The sequence below is a fragment of the Hakea prostrata genome, chromosome 10 (genome assembly GCF_041222555.1).
Source record: "Hakea prostrata isolate BN-2017 chromosome 10, UWA_Hpros_2, whole genome shotgun sequence".
Classification (NCBI taxonomy): domain Eukaryota; kingdom Viridiplantae; phylum Streptophyta; class Magnoliopsida; order Proteales; family Proteaceae; genus Hakea; species Hakea prostrata.
The window spans coordinates 14,232,370-14,258,937 of NC_142609.1; the positions used below are offsets into that span (position 1 = coordinate 14,232,370).

General features: G+C 38.5%; 3 protein-coding genes across 12 annotated transcripts in view; 1 reads left to right on the forward strand and 2 right to left on the reverse strand.

The window, feature by feature from the left end:
* Positions 1-1,210: 1,210 nt before the first annotated feature.
* Positions 1,211-1,645, forward strand: LOC149002058 (uncharacterized). The gene has a single exon (XM_089138627.1). It carries the CDS (start codon positions 1,211-1,213, stop codon positions 1,643-1,645), a length of 435 nt encoding a protein of 144 aa, XP_088994753.1.
* A 5,239-nt stretch (positions 1,646-6,884) lies between these two features.
* On the reverse strand, positions 6,885-16,333 carry LOC149002059 (transferring glycosyl group transferase). 4 transcript variants are annotated; one of them, XR_016170319.1, is made up of 6 exons: positions 15,321-16,333; positions 14,511-14,674; positions 13,191-14,297; positions 11,537-11,938; positions 11,298-11,433; positions 6,885-8,196 (listed from the first exon to the last, which is right to left on the reverse strand). XR_016170319.1 is itself a non-coding variant. In XM_089137810.1 (3 exons), exons 1-3 carry the CDS (start codon positions 16,006-16,008, stop codon positions 13,206-13,208), a joined length of 1,944 nt encoding a protein of 647 aa, XP_088993936.1. In that variant the 5' UTR covers positions 16,009-16,333; the 3' UTR covers positions 11,444-13,205. The 4 variants fall into 4 exon arrangements, 1 of the variants encoding a protein (XP_088993936.1); XR_016170320.1 differs by lacking the exon at positions 11,537-11,938; XR_016170318.1 differs by having other exon boundaries at positions 11,537-14,297.
* A 1,935-nt stretch (positions 16,334-18,268) lies between these two features.
* Positions 18,269-26,568, reverse strand: part of LOC149002060 (stomatal closure-related actin-binding protein 1-like) — a 33,016-nt gene continuing 24,716 nt past the window's right edge. For all 7 annotated transcript variants that reach the window (XM_089138022.1, XM_089138020.1, XM_089138021.1 and 4 more), the window contains exons 11-15: positions 26,026-26,142; positions 23,808-23,866; positions 21,093-21,227; positions 19,816-19,965; positions 18,269-19,574 (exon numbers count right to left, since the gene is read on the reverse strand). In XM_089138022.1, coding sequence (XP_088994148.1) covers positions 19,536-19,574; positions 19,816-19,965; positions 21,093-21,227; positions 23,808-23,866; positions 26,026-26,142 — 500 coding nt within the window. In that variant the 3' untranslated portion in view covers positions 18,269-19,535. The remainder of the gene's footprint in view (positions 19,575-19,815; positions 19,966-21,092; positions 21,228-23,807; positions 23,867-26,025; positions 26,143-26,568) is intronic.

Consider the following 26,568-nt stretch of genomic DNA (forward strand, 5'->3'; position numbering starts at 1 on the left):
AAACGCACTTGATGTCCACTCTCCCGCACCTGAGTCAAGCCCTCCACTTCCTACTTTTCTGCAATCAGATCGACCATGTTAGGCTCTACAACATGATTCTCTGTTGCAAGAAATCACAATTTCGTCGCGACCTTCCAGCACCTTCACTCACAGCCTGCCCCAAGCTTCATAGAACCAACCAAACCTGACAGCTGCTCTGGCAAATCCTGAGATTCAAAAAATATTAGCAGCTTTAATCCCAAATATGGAGAATTTCTTCATCTTAAACCCTAACCATCCGTACCACTCAAACCAACCCTCCCAGTTAGTTAACCCAACTAATATGGTTAACTCCACTCAACCTACCTACCCTTTCAACCCAACAACCACACAAGCCTAAAAACTTATCTATATGTATAACCAAGGTCCATCAGCCGAACAACCACTTGGCCCATCATGCACCCTTAATCCACACAATTACCACAATCCATTGAGCCCAATTAGCACACAAGCCCAATACACTATTAACCCAACCTCTCCAGTAACCCACCAACTAGCCCACCCATAAACCCTCCTCACCCACCCGCACAATATCAGAATGAACACAACCCACAGAGCCCATCTATGAATAAAAATTTTATAACCCATCACTTAACTCCTTCTTCCCCAAATCAAGTTCCATTGGCCCTGCAAGAACCGAATACCATCTCTTCCACTGCTCCACAAATTGATATGGCTTTTGAAGAAGGTGGGCAACACAGGCTGAGAACTAAGAAGAGAAGAAGTGAGAATTGTGTGGAGGAATATTCAAATTATAAAAGCCAACAAGAGATCCCTTTTTTAGAGGATCAATCCATGGAGGCTGGGGAGAATCAGCTCCACGGGCAATTATGATTTGTATTAGCTGGAATTGTAGAGGCCTGGGGAGTCCCTCTACATTCCGAGCTTTAAGCAATCTCTCCAAAAAGAGACAACCCAATGTAATTTTTCTCATGGAGACAATGATCCCAACAATAAAGGTTTATCAAATTCAAAAGAAATTAAAGTTTGATCATTACTTTACAATAGAACCAGTGGGGAGGGCTGGAGGCTTGGCACTAATGTGGAAGCATCCTATCACTATCCAGGTGCTTCAACCTTCAAGTAGATTCACTGATTGTGGAGTTTTATTAAAAAAAGAGTGTGAATTTTTCCTCACTACAATTTATGGGGATCCAAAGAAGAAGGAAAGATGGAATGTGTGGGAAGACATAGGTTCTTTGGCGGAGGCAGAACTGAGAAGTGGTTGTGTGTAGGGGATTTCAACTCGGTCCTAGCTTGGCATGAGAGAAGTGGGGGAAATTGTAAAGAAAGTAAGGATATTGCACAATTCAGAGATTTTACTGAAAATTGTGGCCTATTGGATTTGGGAGCACATGGAGCTGCATTTACATGGAGCAATAAGAGGACTGGAAGAGGCAATATTAGGGTGAGGCTTGATAGGGCTTTGGCAAATTCTGAGTGGATGTTAGCTTTCCCAAAAGCTGTTGTATTTGTTGAAACTACCTGCTCTTCAGATCATACTCCTCTATCACTTGACACTAATTGGAGGCATTCAAAAAGATCTAAACCTTTCAAATTCGAAGCGATGTGGTTGAAAAATCCTTCTTGTGAAAGTGTCATTTAGAGAGCTTGGAATAAAGGTGAAACTCACTCTTCTCTCCTTCAGAAGTTAACATTATGCCAAGTAAGATCTGCAAAAGTGGAATAAGGATGTATTTGGGAATGTACAAAAACAGATTGGAAAAATTGAAAAAAGACTAGCCTACTTGCAGGGTCTTTCAGTGGAAAAAAAATTCACAAAGGGAGGAGAACTTACTCAATGAGGAGTTGGAGCATTTATTGAGTTGTGAAGAGACTATGTGGAGACAGAAATATAGAATCAAGTGGCTCCAAGAGTGGGAGAGAAATACAACTTTTTTCCATGCTAATACCATCAATAGAAGAAGGCATAATCGAGTTCTCAAGATTCAAAATGAGGATGGCATCTGGTGTGAGGAGGAGGAAGAAATATATGATGTTTTTTCAGAATACTATACTTCTGTTTTCACATCAGAGGAGGTGGAGGATAGTGACCTTGAGGCTGAACTCACAGGTATCCAGCTTATGCTCTCACAACAAATAGGGAGGATCTTGAAAAAGCACCCACACTTGAAGAGATCAAGGAAGCTCTGTTTGACATGAGGCTCTTAAAGAGTCTAGGTTTGGATGGATTTTCCCCTCTTTTCTTTCATAAATTTTGGGATCTAATCTATAAAGATCTTGCTAGCTTTGTAGCACATTTTTTATCTACAGGTGAGGTCCCAGAAGGAAGCAATGAAACTCCTATGTGTCTTATACCCAAAAAAGACAACCCTGAAAAAGTGGAGGATTTCAGACCAATCAGCCTATGTGGTGTGGCCATCAAGGTGGTGACTAAAATCATTGCTAAGAGACTACATAACATTCTCCCTATGGTGATACCTTATGCTCAATCTGCATTTGTGAGAGGAAGATTGATCTCGGACAATGTGTTTAAGGCACATGAAGTTTTTCATTATTTGAAGAAGAGGAAGAAAGGAAAAAGGTCTCTTATGGCACTCAAGCTAGACATGAAGAGGGCATATGATAGGTTGGAGTGGCGGTTTGTAGCATCTATTCTTACAAAATTGGGCTTTGGAGTGAAAAATGGTTGATATGATCATGAATCTAATCACAATGGTCACCTACACTTTTCTCATTAATGGTGGGGAGAGATTCTCAATTATACCAAAGCGTGATATTAGGCAAGGTGACCCCCTCTCCCCAACACTATTTGTGTTGTGTTCCATATGTTTATCTACTCTTATTACACAGAAGCAGGAGGAAGGATTGGTGAAAGGTATCAAGATCAAAGGTAGGACGGCCCCTCTCTCTCACCTCATGTTTGCGGATGATTGCATATTGTTTTCGGAGGCTAGGTTGAATAGTATTTACACACTCAAAGAATGCCTACTCCTCTATTGCAAAGCATCGGGTCAAGCAGTTAATTACTCAAAATCAAGTTTGTGCTTTAGCCCTAATACTATACAAAAGGTGAAGAGATGGTTCTCCAAGATTTTCAAAGTAAAGTATAATGATGAGCCTTCAAAGTATCTCAGCTTGCCTATGGACTTTGGTGTTTCTTAGGTGGAGTTGTTTAACTCTTTAAGTAACAATATGGAGAAAAAGATTTAAAGGATGGTCTAGGAAACTTCTCAACCACAAAAGTAGAGAGATCTTACTTAAGTCGGTGGCCCTCCCTTCCTCCAACTATATTGCTTCACACTTTAAGATTCCAAAGACTATTCATAAAAGAGTACAAGCAAAAGCGTCAACCTTTTTTTGGGGAGGAAATGAGGAAAAATCTACTATACATTGGATGTCTTGGAAGAGATTAGCAAAGCACAAGTCTAAAGGGGGTTTAGGATTAAGAGACTTATGGTTGCACAATCAAGCACTCCTAAGTAAAGTGGCATAGAGATTGATGGTAGAGCCGGGTTCGGATTGGGCAAAGTTCATGATGCAATCTACTTTCCCTCATGTGATTTCTTGGAGGCTAAATTGGGAAATTATCCATCACGGGCATGGAGGAGCATATTGGAGGGGAGAGAAGTTATTAAACTTTGGTGGATTTGGAGTATTGGCAAAGGCAATAAGATAGATGTTTGGAAGGACCTTTGGGTACCTAACTTGAAGGACTTCAAAATTACTACATAAGCCCAATGAATATAATATCAAGATGCTTGAGAATCTTATGGATAGGAGAGTAGAACATGGAATGATGGAAGTCAAGGCTCAAGGGGGAGGAGGCCGAGGCAATCTTATCCATCCATTTATCTCTATTTTCAAAAGAGGATGAATCAATGTGGGGTGGAAGCAATGATGGTATATTCTCGGTGAAAAGTGCCATATAAATTACAAGAAATAATATATTAAGAGGAGGAGGTTGGTAGACCATCTTCATCTAAATCACATGAGTGGGAGGAACTACAAGCCAAGGAATGGAATGATGTATGGAAGTGGCCCACTTTGCCCAAGATAAATTCTTTCTTATGGAGAGCATGTAATGAAAGCCTTGCAACATTTGAAGGATTACAAAGTAAGGGTATTAAGGGAAACACTATTTGTGGAGAGTGTGGGGAGCAAGAGGAGAACATTCCACATATCCTTTATCAATGTACTTTTGCTGGGCAAGTATGGTTTGGCAGCCCTCTATCTTGGAGAAGTACATCAACAAATTCGGGAAGCATGGCCGAATGGATAAAAGGATGGAGAGAGGTAAGAAAGGTAAGTGAGGAATCTTATAGTTTTATCTCTTTCATAGCTTGGACTCTTTGGAGGGCAACGAATAATCGTGCAAAAGGGGTCAAAAGATGGACAACTTATGAAGTGATACATGGGGCATTAAGAGTCCATAAAGAGTTTTGGGAGAATGGGAGGAATCATATTAAAGAAACAAGGACAAGAAGTTCTCATGAAAGTAACAACTCTAACTGGGTTCCTCCAGATCACCCCTTCATCAAATTAAATGTTGATGCTTCATGGAGGGAAAAGGAGAGGAAAGGTGGTAGTGGATTTGTGAGGCGTAGTTGGGATAGAAGGCCAAAGATTGCATGGTCCATACCATCGTTTTTCTTCAGTCTTGGAAGGAGAGGCGTCAGCACTTCGGGAAGCATTACTTTTCACTTTGGCAAACGGTGTTGACTATGTGCATGCAGAATCCGACAACCAACTACTAGTCAATCTGATTAAGAATCATAGTACGAATTGCCCCCCTACGGTGAAGCCTTTGGTGGATGACATTTGTAAGTTGGCGGAAAGTTTTTTGGGTTTTGTGATTTCTTATGTACCTAGGAAAACTAATTTATTAGCAGACATCCTAGCTAGAGAGGCCCTTTCGGTTGAGAGCCCGAAAGAATGGTAATGTTCCAATGAGAGGTTATTAGAGCTTTGCTCGGCCACACCCTTTGCTCAGAATTAATGACATGCTTAATTACCAAAAAAAAAAAAAGTTTTAGGAAAGAACGGGAAGGCGGAAAGTAAAGGGAATTGGAAAATAATAATGTCAATATGCTCTAGTCAATACATTAATTTATTGTAACAACATTAGAAATTAGAATATTAGAAAAATTTAGTTTTGTTTTAATTACCAAAAAAATATATAGTTTTTTAATACCAAAACTATACCAAACCACGCCCTTTTTCTCATACTGATTTTATACCAAAATCATACGAATTGTTTTTAAAAATATCGTTTTCATACCATACCGTATAAATTTGGTACAATACATTTCGGTAATTAGTGTATAAGGTTTTGAAATTTGGTACATTACTGAATTGACATCCTTACGTATTAGCTCGTCAATTTAAAAAAAAGTAAAAAATAAATAAATTTTCTTAGAGAAAGAACTTATTAATTAAATTCTGTACTTCTTATCATCACCATTGTTTAGCATGAAAGAGCATCAACCGCAACCTGGACTTCCGAGGGGAATCGTAAGAACCCAGCAAAGAAACTGAAACAAGTCTTGATCTCACAGAAGTGATGCACAAAATTACAAGAAGAAAATGATTACCTAACCTAAACTCCCTAATCTGCAAATTAAATGAAGAACAGACCATACCATAGAGTACTGATCCAAAAAGATGGTATTGATGGGCTGGGCATTCAATTGAATCTTAACCTCAACATGCAACATGCCCAATAGTAGCACCGGCTCCAATCTCCATCCTTGTGGGATTGCGAGAAGCTCCATATGATTGATGTTGTCATCCCAAACTCACCTTACAATTGCAAAAACAAGCTTGCCATCTGGGTCATTTAACCATAGTTCTGAAAATCAGGTCTAGTGCCTCAATCCGATTTTCAAGAGTAAACTTACTGACTCGGCCTTGTCAACCTACTCAGACCCACTCATTTTTTTTTTTTTTTCTAATTTCACTTAAATACTTGATTAAAAAAAATTCTGGGAGAAAAATGGTTTGTGCTCTCTTTGGCATAATTTATTATGTTTATAACCAATTTATGAATAAAGTCTTGGTTTAGTTTTGATGTCCTTAACATATTGATAAAGATGAAAACGGGATCAAGGTGGAGGTTAAACAGAGAGAAAAACATGATTTTGTACAAATTTTTTATAAATTTTTTTATCTTTACTTAAATGATAACTCTGCACATATTCATAAATGGCACTTACATAAATAAAAATTAACAGTTTAATAAATCATAAACACTCCAGACTATTTATGAGTTTCTATTTAAATCGTTTTATTTTAATAAGAAACAGGGATCATAAATCATACCAAATCATCTATTTGTATTTACAAGTCAAAATCAGAATTAATCATAAATTTAAGGGATAATTACTGTTGCCCCCTGTAGTTTGATTTTATTACTAATAAAACCCTGTTCTTTATGGAATTACTGTTGCCCCCCTTCCTTATAACGGTGTTAAGTTGTCGTTAAGTTTGAATATGTAATGTCTAATTTGCCCTTCATGAAAATTAAGAAATCAAAAGATGATACTACCTCATTTATAAAAGCCGTATTAAATGTCAATTTTACCCTAAACTTCATTTATTTTGAATTAATGAAATGGGAAAAATTCAAATCCAATAAACTTCATTTATTTTGAAAATATTTTAAGTGATATTCAGTTTCCAATTTGAGTTGAATTTGATTTTCCTTCCTCTTCGGTTTCTATTTGACTTTTATTCAATCATTCTTTTTTATTATTATTATTTTTTTTATATTTTTAAGAATAAAACGGATTATAATTATTATTTTTTTCTCCACAGTTAATTAAGGGTACTACTGTAACTTAACAAAAGGGTAAATAAGTAAAGAGATAAGTATAAGGGTATTTTGGGGTTTTTGAGAAAATATAAAGTTGCCACATCATCAGTAAACTAACAGAACTTAACGGTAGGGGGCAATATAATTGTAGACAAAGTCAAAGGTTGGATTAGTAATTTTGAAAAATACAGGGGATACATTAGTAATAAAATCAAAGTACAGGGGGCCAATAGTAATTATCCCTAAATTTAAACCGTACCAAAGAAAGCCTTAAGCTCGCTACACTAAACAATAAAAGGAAACCAAGGAGTTGAGGTTTTCTCATTATTACTTTTTCCTGGCATTAATCTCCTTCTCTGCTATCAAATTCTTTTGGCTGCTCTACCGATTGGAAGGTTGTGTAACCCTCGATCTGTTTTTCCATACATGAAGCTAGAGACTATAGAACAACAATTTTATTCCTACTAACCAAATTCATGCCATCTTGAAGCCTAAGAAATCTCTCTCAACTTGGTGATAAGTTTCTATGCAGTGTACAAGCATCTTCAAATTCTTCCTAATAGTCAATTTTCAAGCGAAATTCCAGATGCAGCAAACACAGGCCTTATACAAAATGTTAGGGAAGGAAAAAATAATTAAACAAGGCAGGTTATCAAGCAGGCATACTAGAGGTCAGATAAGCCCAAACAATGTCGATACCCCACTCAACAGGGTAAGGAAGTCCGAGTCCTTGAAAGATGCCCTCAAAGGAAAGATCATTTTCTATAAACAAAGCTTCAACAACAGAAGAAACGATTAAGAACAGAGACTTATGCTACCCAGATTCATTGGAAGCATTGGGCGAGCTGGGAAAGAAGATTCTAGATCATTATTCTCTACACAACAGCAGCACACCACAGCAAACACTGATCAATATGGCCTGGACTTTGGAAAGTCTGGACAACGTGTATAGCTCCACAAAGGGTTGCATGGAACAGGAAATTGTGGAGATCAGGGTTCGGGGTTCATCTGAACTTACATTGCCTTCCTTCTCATAACTCCTTCAAGTAGGCAGGTATGAATGGTAGAAGACCTCTGGAAAAATCATGGACCATAATAAAGACAAATTGAATATTAATAAATCATGGGCTACTCAAATCTGTACTTCGGTAGTTGAAATGCTGAATCTGCAGACAGGAATAACACTTAGAAACACCATGATACAGTGGTTGAACCTCTTCAAGTCAGTGTCCTGACAGAAGATCTTAAAAGTTCAAGCAGAACCCAAAACAGAACCCATCATAACAACTCCTGCAACGCCAAGGCTCAACCAGAAGTTCAAACGATGCTGGCAAAAGACGATAGGAAAGTGACTTTTGAGTAATATATCGAACTGAATATTCCTGCATGGCAAAATGGAGGAACCCATAAGAGAAAATTTGAAGAAGTGGAAGTCCTAGAAGAAATCCTAAATTAAAGACAAAAATAAGTAAATAAAAATGAAAGAATGCTCAAACTACCAAACTAGATAGCAGTATCGACAGTCAAGCAAACAGAACCACTCTTAGCAATGAATTCCAAGGGAAAAATAATCCTACTGAATTATCAAAGTTTAAGTACAAATAGAGTCCAAGAAAAGAATGACGGAAGGAACAATATCAAGAAGCACAAAATAGAGGTGGTCACAGACAGGTGGTACAAGTCAAAACATCTACCACTAAAAGGATTCTTGTAAGATTACTACAAAAAAGTTCTGGCCATGCAATAGCAATACACGTGATAATGATTCAATAGAACAATTAAAAAGTGTGTTTTTTTCCCTCTCCCTCGGTTTGGGGGGGGGGGGTTGGCAGCTGAGAATTCAAGACAATTTCCAGCAGTCTCCACTATAACCCGTAACTCATCTTACAACATAGTGCTGAAACTAAGACTCAAAGAGAACAGATGATAGTACCATATTGTTCCTACAGGGAAGGAAGAAAATGAGAGGGAAAAGGGTGGTCAAATTTACAAAATATGTATTTTCTCAGAATACAAGCCAAACTCTAGCAATCTCCACCATGATCCATAACTCAACTAACCATATAAATTCATACATGGGTAGCAGTTTCCCAATAAAAGAATGAGTTCACACAGGGGGTGCAAGTTTGGCTCTGATGACCTAACCTGCTCTAAACCCGAAGAGGATCTAGACTAAAAATCTAGCCTTGAGAGCAGGTCAGGGTTGGCCATGGATTAGGATCAAAGTTAAAGAGTGTGACATGGCCTGGCCCAACCACTTCATGGAATATTTCTGGTAACGGCAACAATATGGAATTAAGGATTGTTTATTGTTTTGTAGTTAAGGTTGTGATATGAACAAAGTCAGGGCCGGAATATGGCCTACGGTGATAGCCCCACGCCCTACAGCTCTCCAGTAAAACTGGAGGTATTTTGGTAATTTTATTGTATTTAGTAGAGTCAATTTATGGTTTGATTGGATCCAGCATGTTAGTAGGATCCTTGGATCTATTTGGTTGGGGATTCCTAAGTCCTAAGGGATTTCTTCAGTCACAACTTACAATCTACTTCCTACAAGGATTCCACATCTACTTATAATTTTCAATTTGGATCATCCTAGACTGAATTATGATAGAGGCCTTGTATGGGAATGAGTCTTTAGTCCAAGTAGGAGTCCTAGCATGATTTATTTTCTGAAGTTGAGTCCTAGCGTGTGAGAATTCTGCTGAATTGAGAAGCCATTGAATCCCCTTGCATTCTTCAAGTATAAGACGTCCCCACCCTGGCCTTGCACCATCCAATCTTCTTCCTTTCATCAACAGCTTTCCCCATCCTCCCCGCCCCAAAAAAAAATAATAATAAATAAAGAAAATAAATAAACCCCTAAATCCCACGGTTATAGCCCCCCTCCCCCAAATCGCATATCATGCCTCCCCCATTCCCCTACACTGTGGCAGCAACCCTACCCCTCTGTCAGTCCTAATCTTTAACCCCTCCCTTCCCAGCCCTAGATCATCAAACCCCAGCCCCTCTCTTCTCTTTTTCTTCTTCTTCTTCTTCGGTCTTGCAGCAGCTTAGGATTTCCCAGAAAATTAAAAACCAGAATTTACCTACATACTAAAACTCCTAGGTTCCCATAACCCCTTAAACCAATACCCCCGCCCCTTTAGGAACTAGACTTCCCCCCCCCCTACTCATCCTCTTCATTTAAACACTCAAACCCTAAGAACTTCAAGAGCCTAATTCTCCTCAACCTCTCATCCAAACCCTAAATACTTTTAGGACCATCCATCCTATCCAAACCCTACTTGGCACATGACCCTAGCCCTAACCCTAGTTCGTCCCCTGGAAACCTTAGAATTCAAGAAACCCGAATTTTCTAAACCCTAAACTTCGAAAGCAATTCTGAATTTTAAATGACAGCAAGGGTTCAGACTCGACTTTCATAACCCTAGCTCCTAAACCCTACCCGAATCCCTCCCTACACTTTCCTAAACCCTAACTCCAAGAAAATAGCCCTATTCCCTCAACCATAGGGTATTACAAACCCTAGTTTACTGCTGATTCGCGAGAGAAAGATCCTTAGGATGAACCTTAGATTTAGGGCTTGCATCCAATACTAAACCCTAGATCCCTGGTTCAGATCAGGTTCGGGTCAGGGTCAGCTTTTAAAGTTTTGCTGATGTTTCTATCCTACTAACTTTCCTGAATAATTTATGACATAATTGGTTCTTCTGAGAATTGTCACTGTATATGAACTAGGAAAGATCAGAAGCAAAACATGAAAGACAAAGAAGCCAAACTTGCCATGATAAGAAATATTAATCATTTAACAGTGATCTTAAATTCATAAGAAGTTACTCGTAAATAAAAGTAGAAAAAGGAGTAAAAGAAAGTTTTGCCCTGCAAGTCTAAGCAAGTAAAGTAAGCAAACAATATAATTATGAAGTCAAGATAAGACCCAAGGGGAATCTGCTACTCCACATTTTGATTGGGTACACAGGAGAAACTAATTTTGCAAACTTCAGAACAGGAAAGAGATCCTTTTATGAGAAAAGAAAAGATTCTATTAGCTAGATAAGCAGGGGCGGAGCTCCCCCAGGGCCATGTTGCCATACCCCCCCCCCCCCTCCGCAATTCTTTTAAATTTCTTAACGGAAGCCCTTTTGGCGCTTTTTTTTTTGGGTTGTCTGGCCCTCTTTCCAGTGTGACCCCCCACCCCTTTTTCCTCGATTGGAGAAAATTTTTAAGGGTAACGATAATGGGTAGAAAGGCATTGTGCCTCCCCTCCATCTTGAATCCTGGCTCTGGCCCCGTAGATAAGAGTATACACAGTTCATCTTGGAATACAACCGGATTAGGCCCCCCTGTTGGAGTGCCAAGATAAGAAGGTTACATACATAATCTTCAAAATAGTGACTTGCTACAAAAGAAACATCCGATAAAATACTGGACACTTCCCAAAAAAAAAAAGGAATTAACAGGCAAAAGGTTTATTCAATACCTTTACACATTAAAACCAATTTTGCAGTTCTACTATTGTGAATAAGTTGGGAGTTCCTCTGGTGCTCATTGTGCCTACACAGCATTGCTGACAAACTTCGGTTACCAACTTCAAACTCCACTGGTAACTGGAAAACCTGAAAAGAAAAAGAATGTAATCTATGTCATACCAGTGATAACAGTGAACCAAGTTGAAGAAGTTTAAACAGCGGCTTTAGAACATATAGATTTAAAACGTACCCAAATGTTTTATCGAAATCTTTGCAGATGCAACCACTGGAGATGGTTTCAGCAGGGTGAGGGAGAGAGAAATCCCAGAATCTACGATGTTTGAAGGTTCAAGTCTAATAGCTGCGAAAGACAACAGCAAGGTGGTGGTGCTGTGTTTAGCTTAAATAGTCATGACTCCCTTTTATGGTTCAAAATTTCCCCCTTCCCTTCCCTTTAACTCCATTTGCAACCATATAGAGCATTAGAGTCAGCCTCATTGAGGACATTTGTCACTCGTGATCCATTGTAGATAAACTTATCTCAGTAGGCAATGCAATTCCATCATATAGTGCAGCAATCCACTCACAAATATAATTACATGGTCCCAAGTATTGGCCATGTCCCAATGTATGTCCACGTATGCCTACAGTCCTACAACCATGTGCAGCCTCCCACAGTTGAGTCTTCCAAAGATACATTTTGCCACTTGGAAAAATTTAATACATAAACTTAACATGTAAGCAGGTGATCCAGAAGTGATCCAGTAGCCCACTTATCTACAAAATTTGGATCCATAAACATATCACATCGCAGATTTGTGGGCAATCAAGTAAGCTTACTACTGGGACCAACAACACATATTTTTTCCCCCGTGACTAAAAGCGCCAGCATACGCTCCCTTTTTCCCTAGATTACCAATTTTGACAAATCCAAGCAAAACTGGAGATACTAACTGAAATGGGGGGCAGGGAGAACAGCAAAGAACAAGTCCAGTCTATCCAGTTCAACTACCCAGCTGGACCACTTTTTAAAGGTACAGGCCCAACAGACAAGTAACTGAATCCTTCTCACTAGGGTCACACTTTTGGTCTCAGTGTTTGACTTGAGCTATGCTTGTAAAAATATGTTCAATCTTAGAATTTTTGAATGTTTGGACTTTGGAGAGCCTGCTATGAAGGAAAAGCCTTCTTTTTCACCTGTTTCCACCTCAACTTATACACACATCATAAAAGGCCGCAACCAGTGCTCACGAAAGCAGAGTCCGGGGGGGGGGGGGGCAATTTTTGCTGAGAAGCTGTTTCAATGCCTTGACCTCATGCTACAATAGTGGTCCAACAATCATTGCACCAAGCCCGCCCCTAACTTATACACACATTATACACCTTTAACATTGAAGTAAAAATCTTCAGGCAAAATGGTACTCAAAGACAGCAAAAGCAAACAGGCAAAGGTAGCAACCCTCTATCCTGTAGGCCTTTCAACTCTCTATTTAAAGCCACCTGAGGCATTCAAACTCAAAGAAGATTTTCAGATCTTCACTCTAATGCCGAAGTTTATCACTGCTTTTCAGGTGAACCAGGGGGGGAGGAAACCTCTTATCTGGGGCCATGTCTATGTAATGCCTTGCAGTGTGACAAGTCAACTGCAACAAATGCTTCCTAACTTCAGCCTTAATACCAAATGCAAACATAATCCCATGGAATTATACTTCCTATTGTAGTGAGAATTTTAATTACTTAAGGCTGATTGCAAACATGAGAATAAACTTGTGGATTAAGGAAATTATTTTCTTCCTTTCAAGAAATACACATTAATCTACAAAGCTAATAAAAGAATGAAATAGTGCACACAGACCCTGTGAGAGGTAATTCTTAGTAAGAGAGGAGATAAAGAGTATAGGTACCATCAGAGTCAGACACTATGAACGGTGGCACACTACAGCCACACAAGAAGAGTCGCCATCCACTACCCACATACCCGAACTTTGAAGAGCCTTTTGAAGATAATTCAATTCCATCCCATAAGGCCAAAAGATTACTTTCTTCTCATCTCCAACAGAAGTTTGATTGGTGTAATTGCTATCAATTTTTACTCCAAAACCAAATTCATTAATTTTCTTAATCCTGACACCCTTTGCTTGCAGAGATTCTGAAGCAAAATACACAAAGTGCCTGTATTCTCTAGAAAGTGAATTATCTTCTATTGAAGCCTTTGCTGCCTCAGTAACTTTGTATATAAAATCATCAATCCAAATATTTGTAGCCGTCGTTGAGCTCCGGACAAACAGAACTCCTGAATCCATTGCAGAGAAGAAATCATATGAGGGTTCATTTGCAATAGAAAAAGCATCAGGACTGATAGGAACCATATTTCCGGCAATGAACCAAGAACTGTAATGAAAATCTAGGCATTTCTTGATCATATAAGCCGCAGCCAGGTTTTCCCTGATCAGTGCATTGGATCCCTGACTGCCCATCAATTTATAGCCACTAACACCATTAAGCAACTGCTGCACATTAACCACAGGATGTCCCCTCCTTGCAAGATCCAACAAGAACTCAGTCTCAGGGCCCAACAAGATATAGTTCCGAACATCCAGCCTCTCAAAATGGCATAGCATGTTCCTCGTGATGGTCTGAGATGCTCCAAATGTGCTTAGGAATATAACAGTATTATCTTTCTGCACACTTTTAAGAACAGGACCAAGTTCATCGAAGCTCCTTACAACCCCCCGCGGAATAACTTCTCTGAAGCAGAAATCATACCATTTTAGACTACTCAAGGGAAACATTTCTAGAAGGTTGAAGTCAAGGGTACTTTCGTCAAGTAAATAAGAATCTGGCCCAGCTGTTTTCCCATAGTTAACACCAGCATCTCTATGGGAGACACTAAGAGCTCTCTCTTGTAGAAAGTTAGTATAAATGTTGAAGTAGGAACGTGACTGAATGAATTTAATGAACCAAGGGGTCCATATTCTCTCTCCCATCTTTTTATACCATCCAGTTGTTACCTGCATCAAAAGAAATGGGGGAACTGAGTATGTTCACATACCCATGTCAACTATTTGCACATAAACACCAATATTCCAGATACATCATTATCCCATGCACATAAAAGTCGCTTGGGCTGAAATATTTTTGCCATCTGATATGATAGTGAGTGGTGACAGGATAATATTGTACATAACAATTTATAAGCCACAAGTTGGAGAAAGATAATTTACCATCCCCTGCAAAACTGGCTTGATGTTCTTGGCCTTGTGTTCATCATACCATAAACGGAACTCTTTCCAGGGTTTTGGGAAGAGGAGCTGACCCCAGGTGCCAACAAGCTGGTACAAGAAAAGCCGAGTTCCACTAACCAACTGCAATTTGTTCCCATGTTTACCTGTAGTGACAGTGATAATTAAAAATGAAATGACAATTGCACTTTAATATCCTAACTAGGGCCAAGATAGACCAAAAGATTAATCGCCCAAAAAAGTTTACTTATCTAAAAGCAAGGAAAATAATGGAGGAATTTCATCAAATTGAAGTTATAGTTGACAAATTTGAAATCTAACTTATACACAAGAAAACACTAAAAAATTTATCAATATCTGCTTTGAAGATCTATACCAAGATTTTACTTTGACAAACATTACTTATTCAATGATTATCAACCCAATCCTTAGAAATAAAAGGACGGTAATCAAGCCAATCCTTATAAACAAGAGGAGGTTCAAAGTGAACTTACAGTCTATCCCCAACATCTCCTTGCAATGTTACAGATGTTTAAACTAATCAAATCAAGAGTTCCTCCCCCGATGAAAATGAATACATAACACTAACAAAACAAAGAATTATACAGACTGATTAACTATTTAGCTTTTCTGCTACCCATGCAGCTTCTAATTAGGGAAAACTGTGTCTACTTACGTTAAAATATTAGATGATGCACCCAATACAACTAAGAAAATTTCAACAACTATCGGAAGAAGTCCACTAATTGAAATAGAGCTTCAGATTAGATCAAATCAAATCAGAAAACTTGCCTGCAACAAATCTCGGTCTTTGCAATGACGCGCCATAAATCGATGGACTAAAATTTGAAGAATTATAGTAATAGTTGGAAATTAACGTCTTGAGGAACTTGTAATAAAGAGGAGAAAGCTCCAAATCATCTTCCACAACAAAAGCAAACTCATCATCTGAACTGGGCCACCAAGCCTCCAACCACTGCGCCTGTAAACCAACATTCCCCGTGCGATAATGCACAAACTTCTCCCCAGGCCTCCAGGAAAATCCATCCACAAAATCCAAAATCCGTCTCGATTCTTCAAGCTTTTTACTCAAAATCTCAGACCCATTTATCAAATCAACTTCCTTAAAATGATCTATGAACACATGAAGATGTACCCTATCATGGCCATAATCAGCATTTGCAAGTGATTGTAGACACCGAGAAAGTGAATCAAGGCGATCAAAAGCAAGTACTTTGATGATGAAAGTGAAATTAGGAGGAACTGAACTAGGGTTTCCAAGGTGATTTGAGTCTGCAAAGGGGGAGTTAGTTAGATTATCATTGGTGTCCAATTTTTCAGTCGGGAAGAGATGGAGAGAAGAGTGGTAGTAGGAGTAGAGGAAAAGAGAAAAAAGAGAAAGAAGAAAAAGAGGAAGTAATTTGCTGAAAGGACTCATCTGGGTTGTTAGGGCTTTGGATTTGAAGAAAGAAGGTTTCATTTAATTGAAGAGAGATATAAAAACCAGATATCTCTGAGCTTAAACTTTTTAAAACGATTTGTTGTTACAAAAACGAATAAGTGGAATAACAGATGCAAGGCGCAATGTGGGGATTCTTGCGATACTGGAAACGAAAGTGCAGGAAACTACTCTATACAAAGACCGGCGAATGGTGTCTCCGCCGGTGAAAATCCGGAGATCTGAATACAGAAGCAGCCATAACGAGTAACACAAGCAGTGCACTAGTGACGCTTGAGAACAAGGGGCGTCGGTGGCTAGCCGGTTCGAGGCTATTGGTCCGGTCCTTCGCGGTTCTGGTTCTATGAAAGTTAATAAACTCACCGCCACTTCAAATCTGAAATCCAGAATAATGTGCTGCCCCGGGCTTTCTCAACACATGATAGTGGTTACGGGTGTCAATTGCGTACAAAAATCATAAAAAACCAAAATTCAAAGATAAGAATTTCTATGGGTCTCACGTGAGACTAGACATATAAATGAATAATCGAAATTCGCCTCCGTGTTAGTTTATGGGTATCCGAATCCAGAATTTTTCTTATCAAAAAATATTCATACCTGTGATTCGGATAATATTCCTATAAAAAATTATCCGGATAGAATAAAGTATAAAACTTTATTTGTAGAATAAAGTATTAAACTTTTTTTTTTTGAAAATGACTGATAATTGGATTTGGAAACCGTTAATCGAAAATCATAAATTATCCAATTAGAATAAAGTATTAAAATACTTTTTTTTCTCTAGAAAGTGTTGACAACGAATTAGAAAACAGGAAAAGTCAAAAATCATAAATAAAAAAAAATTAACAAAAATGACAACCAATAATCAAATAGTTTATTGGATCGGATTATTCATCAAAAATGATAATTGAATTTGGATATTTGTTGAGAATTCCCCAGATTCGGGTATTGGATTTGCTAACCAAGTTTGGATTTGGATAGTAGTAAATTTGAATAGAATCCAATCCGTTTACAGGTAGGTCTACATGAGCCCCCATCACCTTGTTGTGTTGTTCAAAAACATTAAGGGAGTACGCTACTCTCTTTTGACATAGAGCTGATGCATAATCAAATCCAACACTACAACCTCAAGAGATTATTTCCAAAAGAAGAAGAGAAAAATCTAGGGGGGGGGAAGGTAGACATTCATTTTTGTACACTAAAAACCAAGGTTTAACCAGTATTTGTATCGACTGTTCAAAATTTAGTACGCTATCGTGCCGGTGATTTTAAGAGATGTATCGTCTGCTGGAGTATTGTAGGTACTCACCGAAACCATATCGAATTGGTATTGTATCAAATTGATAGAAGTATTGAAATGTAATTTCCTACAATGGGTCAAACACTTTACCTTTACCCTATCTCTAATTCCCTGTTTCAGTTTTTTGTTTCTTCCTTCACTCATTTTCTTAGATTTACTTGTTTTGTCTTTGTTAATATCATATTCTATCAATTGTTTGGTCACAATTTCATTAGGATCTTAATGAACTAATAACAAAAGTGGCATGGGTTCATTCATACCAAAATGGTATAGCACTAGATACAGCGTTTAAACCATTTTCCAACATCGAGTTAATACCAAAATCGTACTGAACCATTTTTACAAATATCGAAACATGCCCTTAAGGGAGTACACTATCCTCTTTTGACGGAGAGCTGATCCAAAATCAAATCCAACACTTGGTGCCTTATGAGGTTATTTCCAAAAGAAGAAGAGAAAAAAGTAGAGGAGGGGAATTGGAACCATGGCATAATCTTATCTTATATTTAAATTATATATAAAATTACCCGTGATGATATAGTCAATGTGCACTGGCAAAAAAAAACTCAATTTTTAAAAAATAATCCAACATTACCTATAACTTCCCCTACCCCAACACCCCAGGGAGAATGTCAACCTCTGAATTATCTCCTAGGATTACCCTAAAAAAATTCAAAATATTAGCTAGATCCCTTACAAGTTACAACGATAAACTCTGTTAACTAGTGATGTCAGCAGATTATCCTTTTAAAAGACAAAATCCCAGAGAGGTGAGATGTGCCCAGCGGCTTTAACAAATCAGTATTTGATATGATATTAAAATGGTACTAAATAAATTTACCATCCTTAATGAGCATACATGCTGGTTACAGTGATCCGCGCGGCTGTCCCAAGTTGCATATGATCTTCAATTTTTGAAAACCATTTATAATCCGGTACATGAGTTGACATGGTCGGGGATGATATTTCCCGTTTCTCTTTGATGGAAAGAATTTAAGAATATGCGCTGTTTTCTGACCCTGAATGAACCCTGTTCCCATTGCTATGAAATGACGAAAGATAGCAATGAAGAGTAGTAGCTTTATGAAGAGAGTCATTAACCATCTTCTTCATCAATAATATTATCGTAGAGGGGTTCCGGAGGCCATATAAAACTGCTGAACTAAGACTTTGACTGCTATAGGTGGCTTGCTGGTGCTGAGATTACAGATGCTGATTGGGTACTCATCAGGCATAGTTTGGTTTCCCCCAGTTGTCTCCGTAACTTCATTTAGTTTGTTCCACCTGCTTATGTTCAGTGGTTAAAGAATCATGAACTGGAGGAGCTAAATTTGAAGCTCCAAATATGTGAACCCTTAATTTTTCATTTTTCATTATTGAATTATTTGGATAACTTTGAAATGCAAAAGAAAGTTGAATCAGTGTGTTTGATTACTAAATTCGAGTCTAAAATGTTACCTTTTTGTAGTAGCTTACAGTGAGATGTCCCAGTGAATTAGAACTTATTGAATTTTAATTTGTAGTTGACCAGGGAATGATCCATGAATACAGGGGAGATGTTAAACTGGGTTCATGTACTCGAGATATATATTACATGCTTTTAGGTACAAAGGTCTCCTACAATGTGGGGGCATATTATGTATATTGCAGGCAAAGGAGAACACACACACACAAGAGAGAGAGAGAGAGAGTTTTGCCAAGTTTATTGATGTTCTTAGAACTAGACCTTATTCTAACCGGGTTAGCAATCCAAATTCTTTATGAGAAAGTAAGAGATGACATGCAATCCTGTCTAACTTGATTCTATAATATACAAAATGAGATATGATCTAAGATACAATCAAGCTTCTACTTACTTTCAAACAGCCACTAAGGCTTTACCAGACTATACTGCTGCAAGGACCCAGTGCTGCATTGATGGTTGTATATATTACATATGACAATCAAGAAAATGCAACTAAGCATGTCTGCAAATGGTAGTCAAGGTGAGTATACAAGCAGCAAATGAACAAATTTAATTATCAGTGGAAAATTTTCTTACAAACCAAACAAGGCAAATAAAAAAGGATGCCTTAATGTTGGATGCAAACGGAAATGTGGAAACCCAGTATACAACAATACAAAACCAATTTCCTTTTCTTTCATTTTTTTTCTTCCATTTTTCTGTTACAAACATACAAATACACATTCCAGAAAGCTTAATATACTTACAGTACGTGATGAAATGAACCAATCAAGCCTTATAGGTTCACAGAGAAGATCGATCATCCGGCCCATTGAGCATGATCTGGACATTTTCAATCATACGGATTTCAAATTCATATTCAGTAAAAAAAAATGGAGGGGAGAGAGGGATGGCATAAGGGAATCCTAAGGCTCTGCTTGTTTCCAGGTAATAAGTATCCAAGAAAAATAAAATGTCATGATAAAAATAAAATCACTTTTTGATGGTGATTTTACTTGAAATTTTCTTTTTTTTAGGAAACCAACTGAGCCTTGGAGACAGACTGAAACCAGCTGAAACTTACATTACAGTCAAAAGCAAATCTCCTGGCGAGCATAATGGCAGCATTCCTTTCTCGCTCCGACTCAAAGGCTAATACAAAGGAAAGCCCCTTTTTTGCTTGCCAGAAAAGTGCCTGAGCAGCAGCATTACCACCCCCTCTGACCCCACATAGCTGGAAAGATAAAGAAGTGTAAGTAAAATCTTCAAAAATGAACTTGTAAACGAACTACATCATTTGGACAACTGAACTGTTAATCTAGGTCATCACAACTCACCCCACAAAAGTCTTTAGCAGCAACTGAATACAATTAAGCATAGATATATTAAACAAGGTTTAAGACAAACTTTAATCAATGTGCCTAGTGCATTTCAACTGCCAAGGTTATTATCCCAACACAAGCAGAATGTGTCACAGTTAAATCTACTTTTGCAAAGCCAGTTTCCCACCTAAGCCAGCCAAGCAGTGGGGATGGTTCCCAGTTAGCTTATCAGCCAGCCAATGTCTGGTTTGTATAGTGGAATGAGCCACAGAACTTCAACACAGGTACCGGACAACACACCAGGGCATGTAAACACAGGAAATTTTGGATATACCATTAAATTAGCTTTACATAAGAAATTTCGAAGTCCAGAAATAGCATAGTCAGATAATTTCAGCATCTCAATCTACTTTATAATTTCAACATCTCAATCTACTTTGAAGCTCTAACAATTCTTTTTTGAATCCATGAATAGCCACCGTTTGGAATTGTCTTATTATGATGATTGGCTGACAATCACTGAGAGGTTGAGTCCTGATCAGCTACAGAAGGGTAGACAAGTGATGCTACAAATCTGTAACTCCACATGAACTCTCCACAATATATAGATATGGGAGGGAGAAAAAGTAAACGATGAAGAATTACACTAATTGGAGACGAGGATCAAGGGATGCCAATCTAGTTACAGATCAATCTGGACTAGCGTATCCTTACATGGTCCCTGTCTAAATTAAGCTAGACAGGCCTAGCTTATGCCAAGGGTGATCTTATCCCGCCAACGTTTAGACCTTGATTGCCAGTGTCAACAAATCTCACACCGAGAAGGCAGTAACATTTTGGGAGACCAATTTATCAACTACCTCAATCAGATACAGTACTGTTTCAACCCAAAGACAAAACTCTTTGAGAAAGAGTATCCAAGGAAATACAATACACCAAAGACTTGAGCATCAGAGAAATAAACTAATCAAGACTCATTCTCTCTTCCTACACCCTTCTTATCTTTAATTGAAGACAAATATCCACATCCAATATTTACCTGCATCGAAGTGGAATAATTCTCCTTAGCTTTTGTAATTCTTCCTTTACAAAGCTTGATTCTCATCCTCGCCACATGAAATACGTGAACACAATGAGGTGGATGATCCTTTCCATTTACCTGGGTAACAACAACCTAAAGCAACATGCCCAAACATCAGAACGTAAATAAGCCATAGAAACTATACGCAGATTTAGTACAAAAAACAGTTCAAGACTCAGAGAACAGTCTTTCACATCCCATATGATATTATACAAGAATAAACCACCTTTGCAAGCATCTCCCAACCCAAGAAGGGAGAAAAAGGCCTGCCTACAAAAAGGAAATGGTTACATGTGTAAACACAATTGTGGTCACAAGGACCTGTGTAACCGATCCCTTTTAGGGTTCCTGGATGCTGTTCTCACTGCTACTTTGCCTTCTATTACTTCCCTTTACTTATTTTTACCTCTTCTATTTCTATCATAGATTGTATCAGGTCCACGTAGTTAGAACCCATTCAGTTGGGAACTTGGGATAAGGTTATGCTTGTTGTAGTTTTTTGTACTTGTAACAGATTTATAAAACCCTAGTGGCAGTAACCATTTATGCCTCTCTAGTCTAGATGAATTCATCTTTCTTCTTTGCAGATCAATAAACCTTCCATCCATTGTGTTTCACAAAAGCAAAATGCCAAGTTGGCAGAAGGGCTAGAGAAAAGGTCACATCCCAGGTAAATTTAGTCACTCATAAAGTAGGTGAGGTGCTCACAAAGTGAGAACAAAAAGGAATATACAAGAAATACAGGTCTGCCACTGATACTACTATAACAAGATGGTTATTCTGTAATTTTTTATTTTTTATTTTTTTTTGGGAAACATCAAACGAATTTCAAGCCACTTCAAAAATTGTTTGCAGCTGAAACTTAACCAGTGAGATGAGTGAAGTATTTTCTACCACATGGACTGGCCCACATATCCAAGCACGTTTCCAATATTGAAACTTTTGACACCTAGTTGAATTTTTACATTTCACCTATCTGGGAAAATTGTCTTGGGCCTCCTTCAAATCCCTAATGTATCAAATCCTCTCCAATTCCTCTTCTACCACAACCGCCGCATCGCAGTGCCTCTACAGCCAAACCCATACACCCTGATTCCTACAGAAGTCACAATTCTTTCTCCTGCCACCCCCTCCCCAAATCCCAGAAAAAGAACACCATAAGGGGGGGGGGGGTTTCCAATTTCAAAGTCACCAAAACACCCATGCTACAAAATTCTTTCTGCTTCTCTCAAGTTCACAGCTGCAATCAACATTGCTCCACCGTCGATGGAGAAAGCCACAGTCCAATCTTTGCCCTTCATAATATAGAAGGAGATTCAGTAGCAAGAGAGAGAGAGAGAGAGAGTTCTTTCTTCCTGTAGGTTTGGGTTGCAGGTGCTAGCAGGAGGTAGGAAAAGTGTGGCAGTAGTAATCGCAGGGCAGGGTTTCAGATGAGAGAGAAGGGTATTGGCAAGTGTTTGTGCGAAAGGTTGGAGGTTTTTCCCATTGCTGGCGGTTGGATTATTAAGATATATGCTAGTGATTTATTTCCAGTGTCTTATAGAAAACTCTTCTCTGAATGTCCTCTCCTTTTCCATTAAGCAAGGAAGAACAAGAAGTATCCACTAGGCATAACCCAAGGAAATGGGAAAGCAATTGAAAAGAGATGGATCCTTCAGAATAGGTAGGTTTGAGCTTAGCCAAGAGTGGAGGTTTGTTCAACCATGAAAGGGTAGGCATTTTCCTTTATAGTATAACCAGTGGGTAGAAGGGTCAATTCACTACCCTTCAAGGTGCCTCATTTAACAGCAATGGGCCAATGGACCCAAACTACTTATCTGATATCATAGAATGCAGGAAGCATTCAAGTAATTGTTCCCAAAGCTTGGATAGAAAGCAATTACGGCATAGTACAGTGGTTGTGCCAGTAATTTTCCCTTTCCATAAAGCATTGAACCAAGTATGAACCATTAAGCCACCACTTCGAACTTACTTCCAGCTGAAATTTAACCAATGAAATGATTGCAGTGTGTTTTACCACATGTAACAGCCCATATCTAACCATGTTTGCCACATTGAGAATTCAACACACAGTTGAACTTTCCAATTTCACCTAGCTGGAGCAGAGAGAATGTAATCCTTTAAATAGAGATCACAGGCTTGGCATGGCTTCACCTAGATGTAGAATAGCATGCTGTTCACTAACTCCACATGGAAGTTCAGGAGGGAATGAAATTTTACGTATGAGTGGACCGCAGACAACAAGTCCTTTATTCACCTGCCAAGTTTCCACCCAATTCAAGCTTGCCAAGAGGCAAAACAAGAAATTGGAAAAAAAGAAAAAAAGGGGGGGGGGGGGCTTTAAGGACTACCAACGCACTACACTAGGGGGCATGGTCAAGACATGGAATCACAATCTGAAATTTACATCTGACCAATCCACATCATTTCTAGGCCTCCGATGGTCACAACATTCAGATTTCACATTTACCCTTCCCCATGCGTTTTTTCTCCAAAGGGGGAGGGGAATTTGGGACACAAGGCATGCTGATCTATTTCCAGGGTTGGGAGAGCTGGAACCTTTTTTCCTTATCAATTATTATTTCTTAGAATGATTGCTGTTGTTGGCTTTTTTCTTTTTTTTTTTTTTGGGGGGGGGGGGAATTGGATGTTTTAGTGAGAAAGGCAACATACATTGAACTCTGTCTCAGGCTTCCTAACGAGTGCCTCCACGTAGCTTCCCAATCCTGGAGCTGTAAAAGTTATAAAACAAGAGAATAAACTTATTTTATGCACCAAGAAGAAAAGTAGGGAAAAAGAAAATTTTGTCCAAACTACCAACTCGGGTAAGACTTATATAGCAACCCTAGGGATTAAGCTATGGACATGCTATACACAACAGGATCATCTAATAAGGTTAAAACTAACCACACATTACAAGGAATCGATGGTGGAAACAAAAGAGAAAAAACTCCAACTTAAAAAGACATTTAAATTATTTATCGCAAAATAAATGTGTAGAAGTCATTAAACGATGAGCTGAAAGGTTTGGGGGCCATGACAGCTGAAATGTGGATAATCCATGGGTGCCACCCTTATTAGTCAGCTTGGTTAGATCAACTCCCCAGTCTCCACAGGGCTTAGGGCCCACGTTATAACCCGCCGACAAACAGTCTGATGCTTCTTGCTTCAAGAAACAGAAAAGTTGGTCGAAAACCATTTGATAAAACTGTTTGCTTCTAGTGATTTTTGCAACCTAAATGGAAATTTATGAACATTTTTGCTTACAGACACACATTTGATGCAACAGCAATACAACTTGTTGCATCTGTTTTTCAAAGCAAAAGGCGAGTGCAGGTTGGGGTTAAGTGAAACAGCTTTAGAGAGGGGTATTCATGGAATTTGGCATCCTAAAACTGTTGCATCTTCCAGTCATCGCTTCATTGATAGCGATATAGTTCGAGAATTCGATCTAGGGGGGCCAAAAAACAAAGATCTCGAAGAGTTGGGAGGAAAATTTCATCCGTCTCAACCCAACTCAGTGGCCCATCTCCATGAGTTATTACGGTCTGTTGGGGCTGGAATTTGTTGTTTAGACCCTTTTAGCCCTCCTAAACACATCGGTGGCCTTAGATGATGAAAAAACAATTGCAGATATAAGTTCCATTTTGACCCTAAGTTTGAAACTGCTGCATTGAAGAAGTGAAGCTGCAAACTTATAGAACATAAAGTGTACATTATTTACTTAATATATAAAGGTTCAAAACAACTATGATATATCGCACATCAACCATGTTCATCTTCATCATCCGTGTTCAAAATTAGTAAGTTCACAATCGCATGACAAGATCAGCTTAGTTATAAGTTGCACCAAAAGAGTACAAGACTACAAATGCTAGTGTAGAACATATTTTTAAAATAAAAGAGTTAAATTTGGGATGAAATCTCACCCTTCTTGAAGTTTTGGTTGAAAACCTACTAAATTTTTGGTATAGATGTTGTAGGAGACTAGGAGTTTTGTTGATAAAGTCTAGTAGGTGTTTCGGCCAGTACTCCAGCAAAACCAGGTATTCCTGCATGGAAGTAGGGAAGAGGACCGAGACTTCACCGAGATCGACTTGAGATATCTTAACTTGATCAAGTTGGGGAATATTTATAACAGTGGTTGGACTGAGATTGAGCTGAGATCTCGACTCCACCAAGATATCTCGACTTACACTTGATCTCATCACTGTTATTCAAAAAATCGAGATATCTCACGATTTCTTGAATCATGGATAACGATTGTTTAGTTCTTCATCTCTATTGGACCAAGTTCCTCTTTGTTTCTCTATCTCTGGTGAAACCCTAGCTCCTGTCTTTGCGAAAGGGGTCCCTATTCTTCATCTTCCCTATCTTCAGTTACTATGATAAAATGAATCAAATGATACTGTTTCTACTTCCAAGAGCAAGTTTTATCAAATGCCTATAGAAGTGTTTTTGCTTCTAGAAGCACTCAAAACTGCTTTTGGTGTTTCCTGACATAGAAACACTGGGGGTTATAAAACGGGTCCTTAATAAACTGGATGTTAAGTGCTTCTCAACAGTAAGTCGAACCACCAGGGCACATGCATGAATGTGTGTGTATGTGAAACATGCATGTGTAACATGCATAAATGTGTGTTAGGCAAATGTAATTTCGTTAAGGTAAACTTCACGATCAGAACTGCAAATGTAGATGATGAACTGATCCAATGTTCAAGTCCAGGAAACAGCCTCTCTAGAGACAGAGGCAAGGCTGCATAGGTCTAATCCTTCCCAGATTATGCTAAACAGGGGTGCATTGTCCACCGGGTATAGCCTTTACCAAGACTTATCTAGCATTGAAAACAAGAAGGAAAAAAAAAAGGTAAAGTTGTGAGCTAGAGCAAACCAGGCTCGATGGGACCACAGGTTCTAACTGAGACTCTTTGGTCCTCCGCAACTATATCAGCTTGCAAGATTCTCCCAACATCATATGGCTCTGGAGCGTAAACTGATTTTGTGGCCCCTGATATGGTGCAAAGTTATAATATTTTAGACAAAAGTAAAATGTGACATATTGAAACTTCAAAAAGAAAAAATGCACTGAAAGGGGATAATATGTGGTGAATGGTGATAGCAAAACACTTAACACCAACTGGGGGGGAAATCAAACAAGGATTACCAATCTGATTTTCAAAAGTTAGGATATGCAAAAATTAGAAAAGATTATGAGGAAAAAAAATTTTCAAGTAGAACACATACTTAATAAGATACTAAATATAATCTAAATTGGAACAAGTTATACTCCTAATTCCACCAAAACACACAATCATGCCTCCTTAGGGTAGCCTCCCATGCTTGCAATACCCCAGCCCTCCTTGTCCATTCTCACCCAATTTTAAAATATTTCTGTTGCCTAAGTGTCAAGCAAATGCCTTCACTGTATATCTCC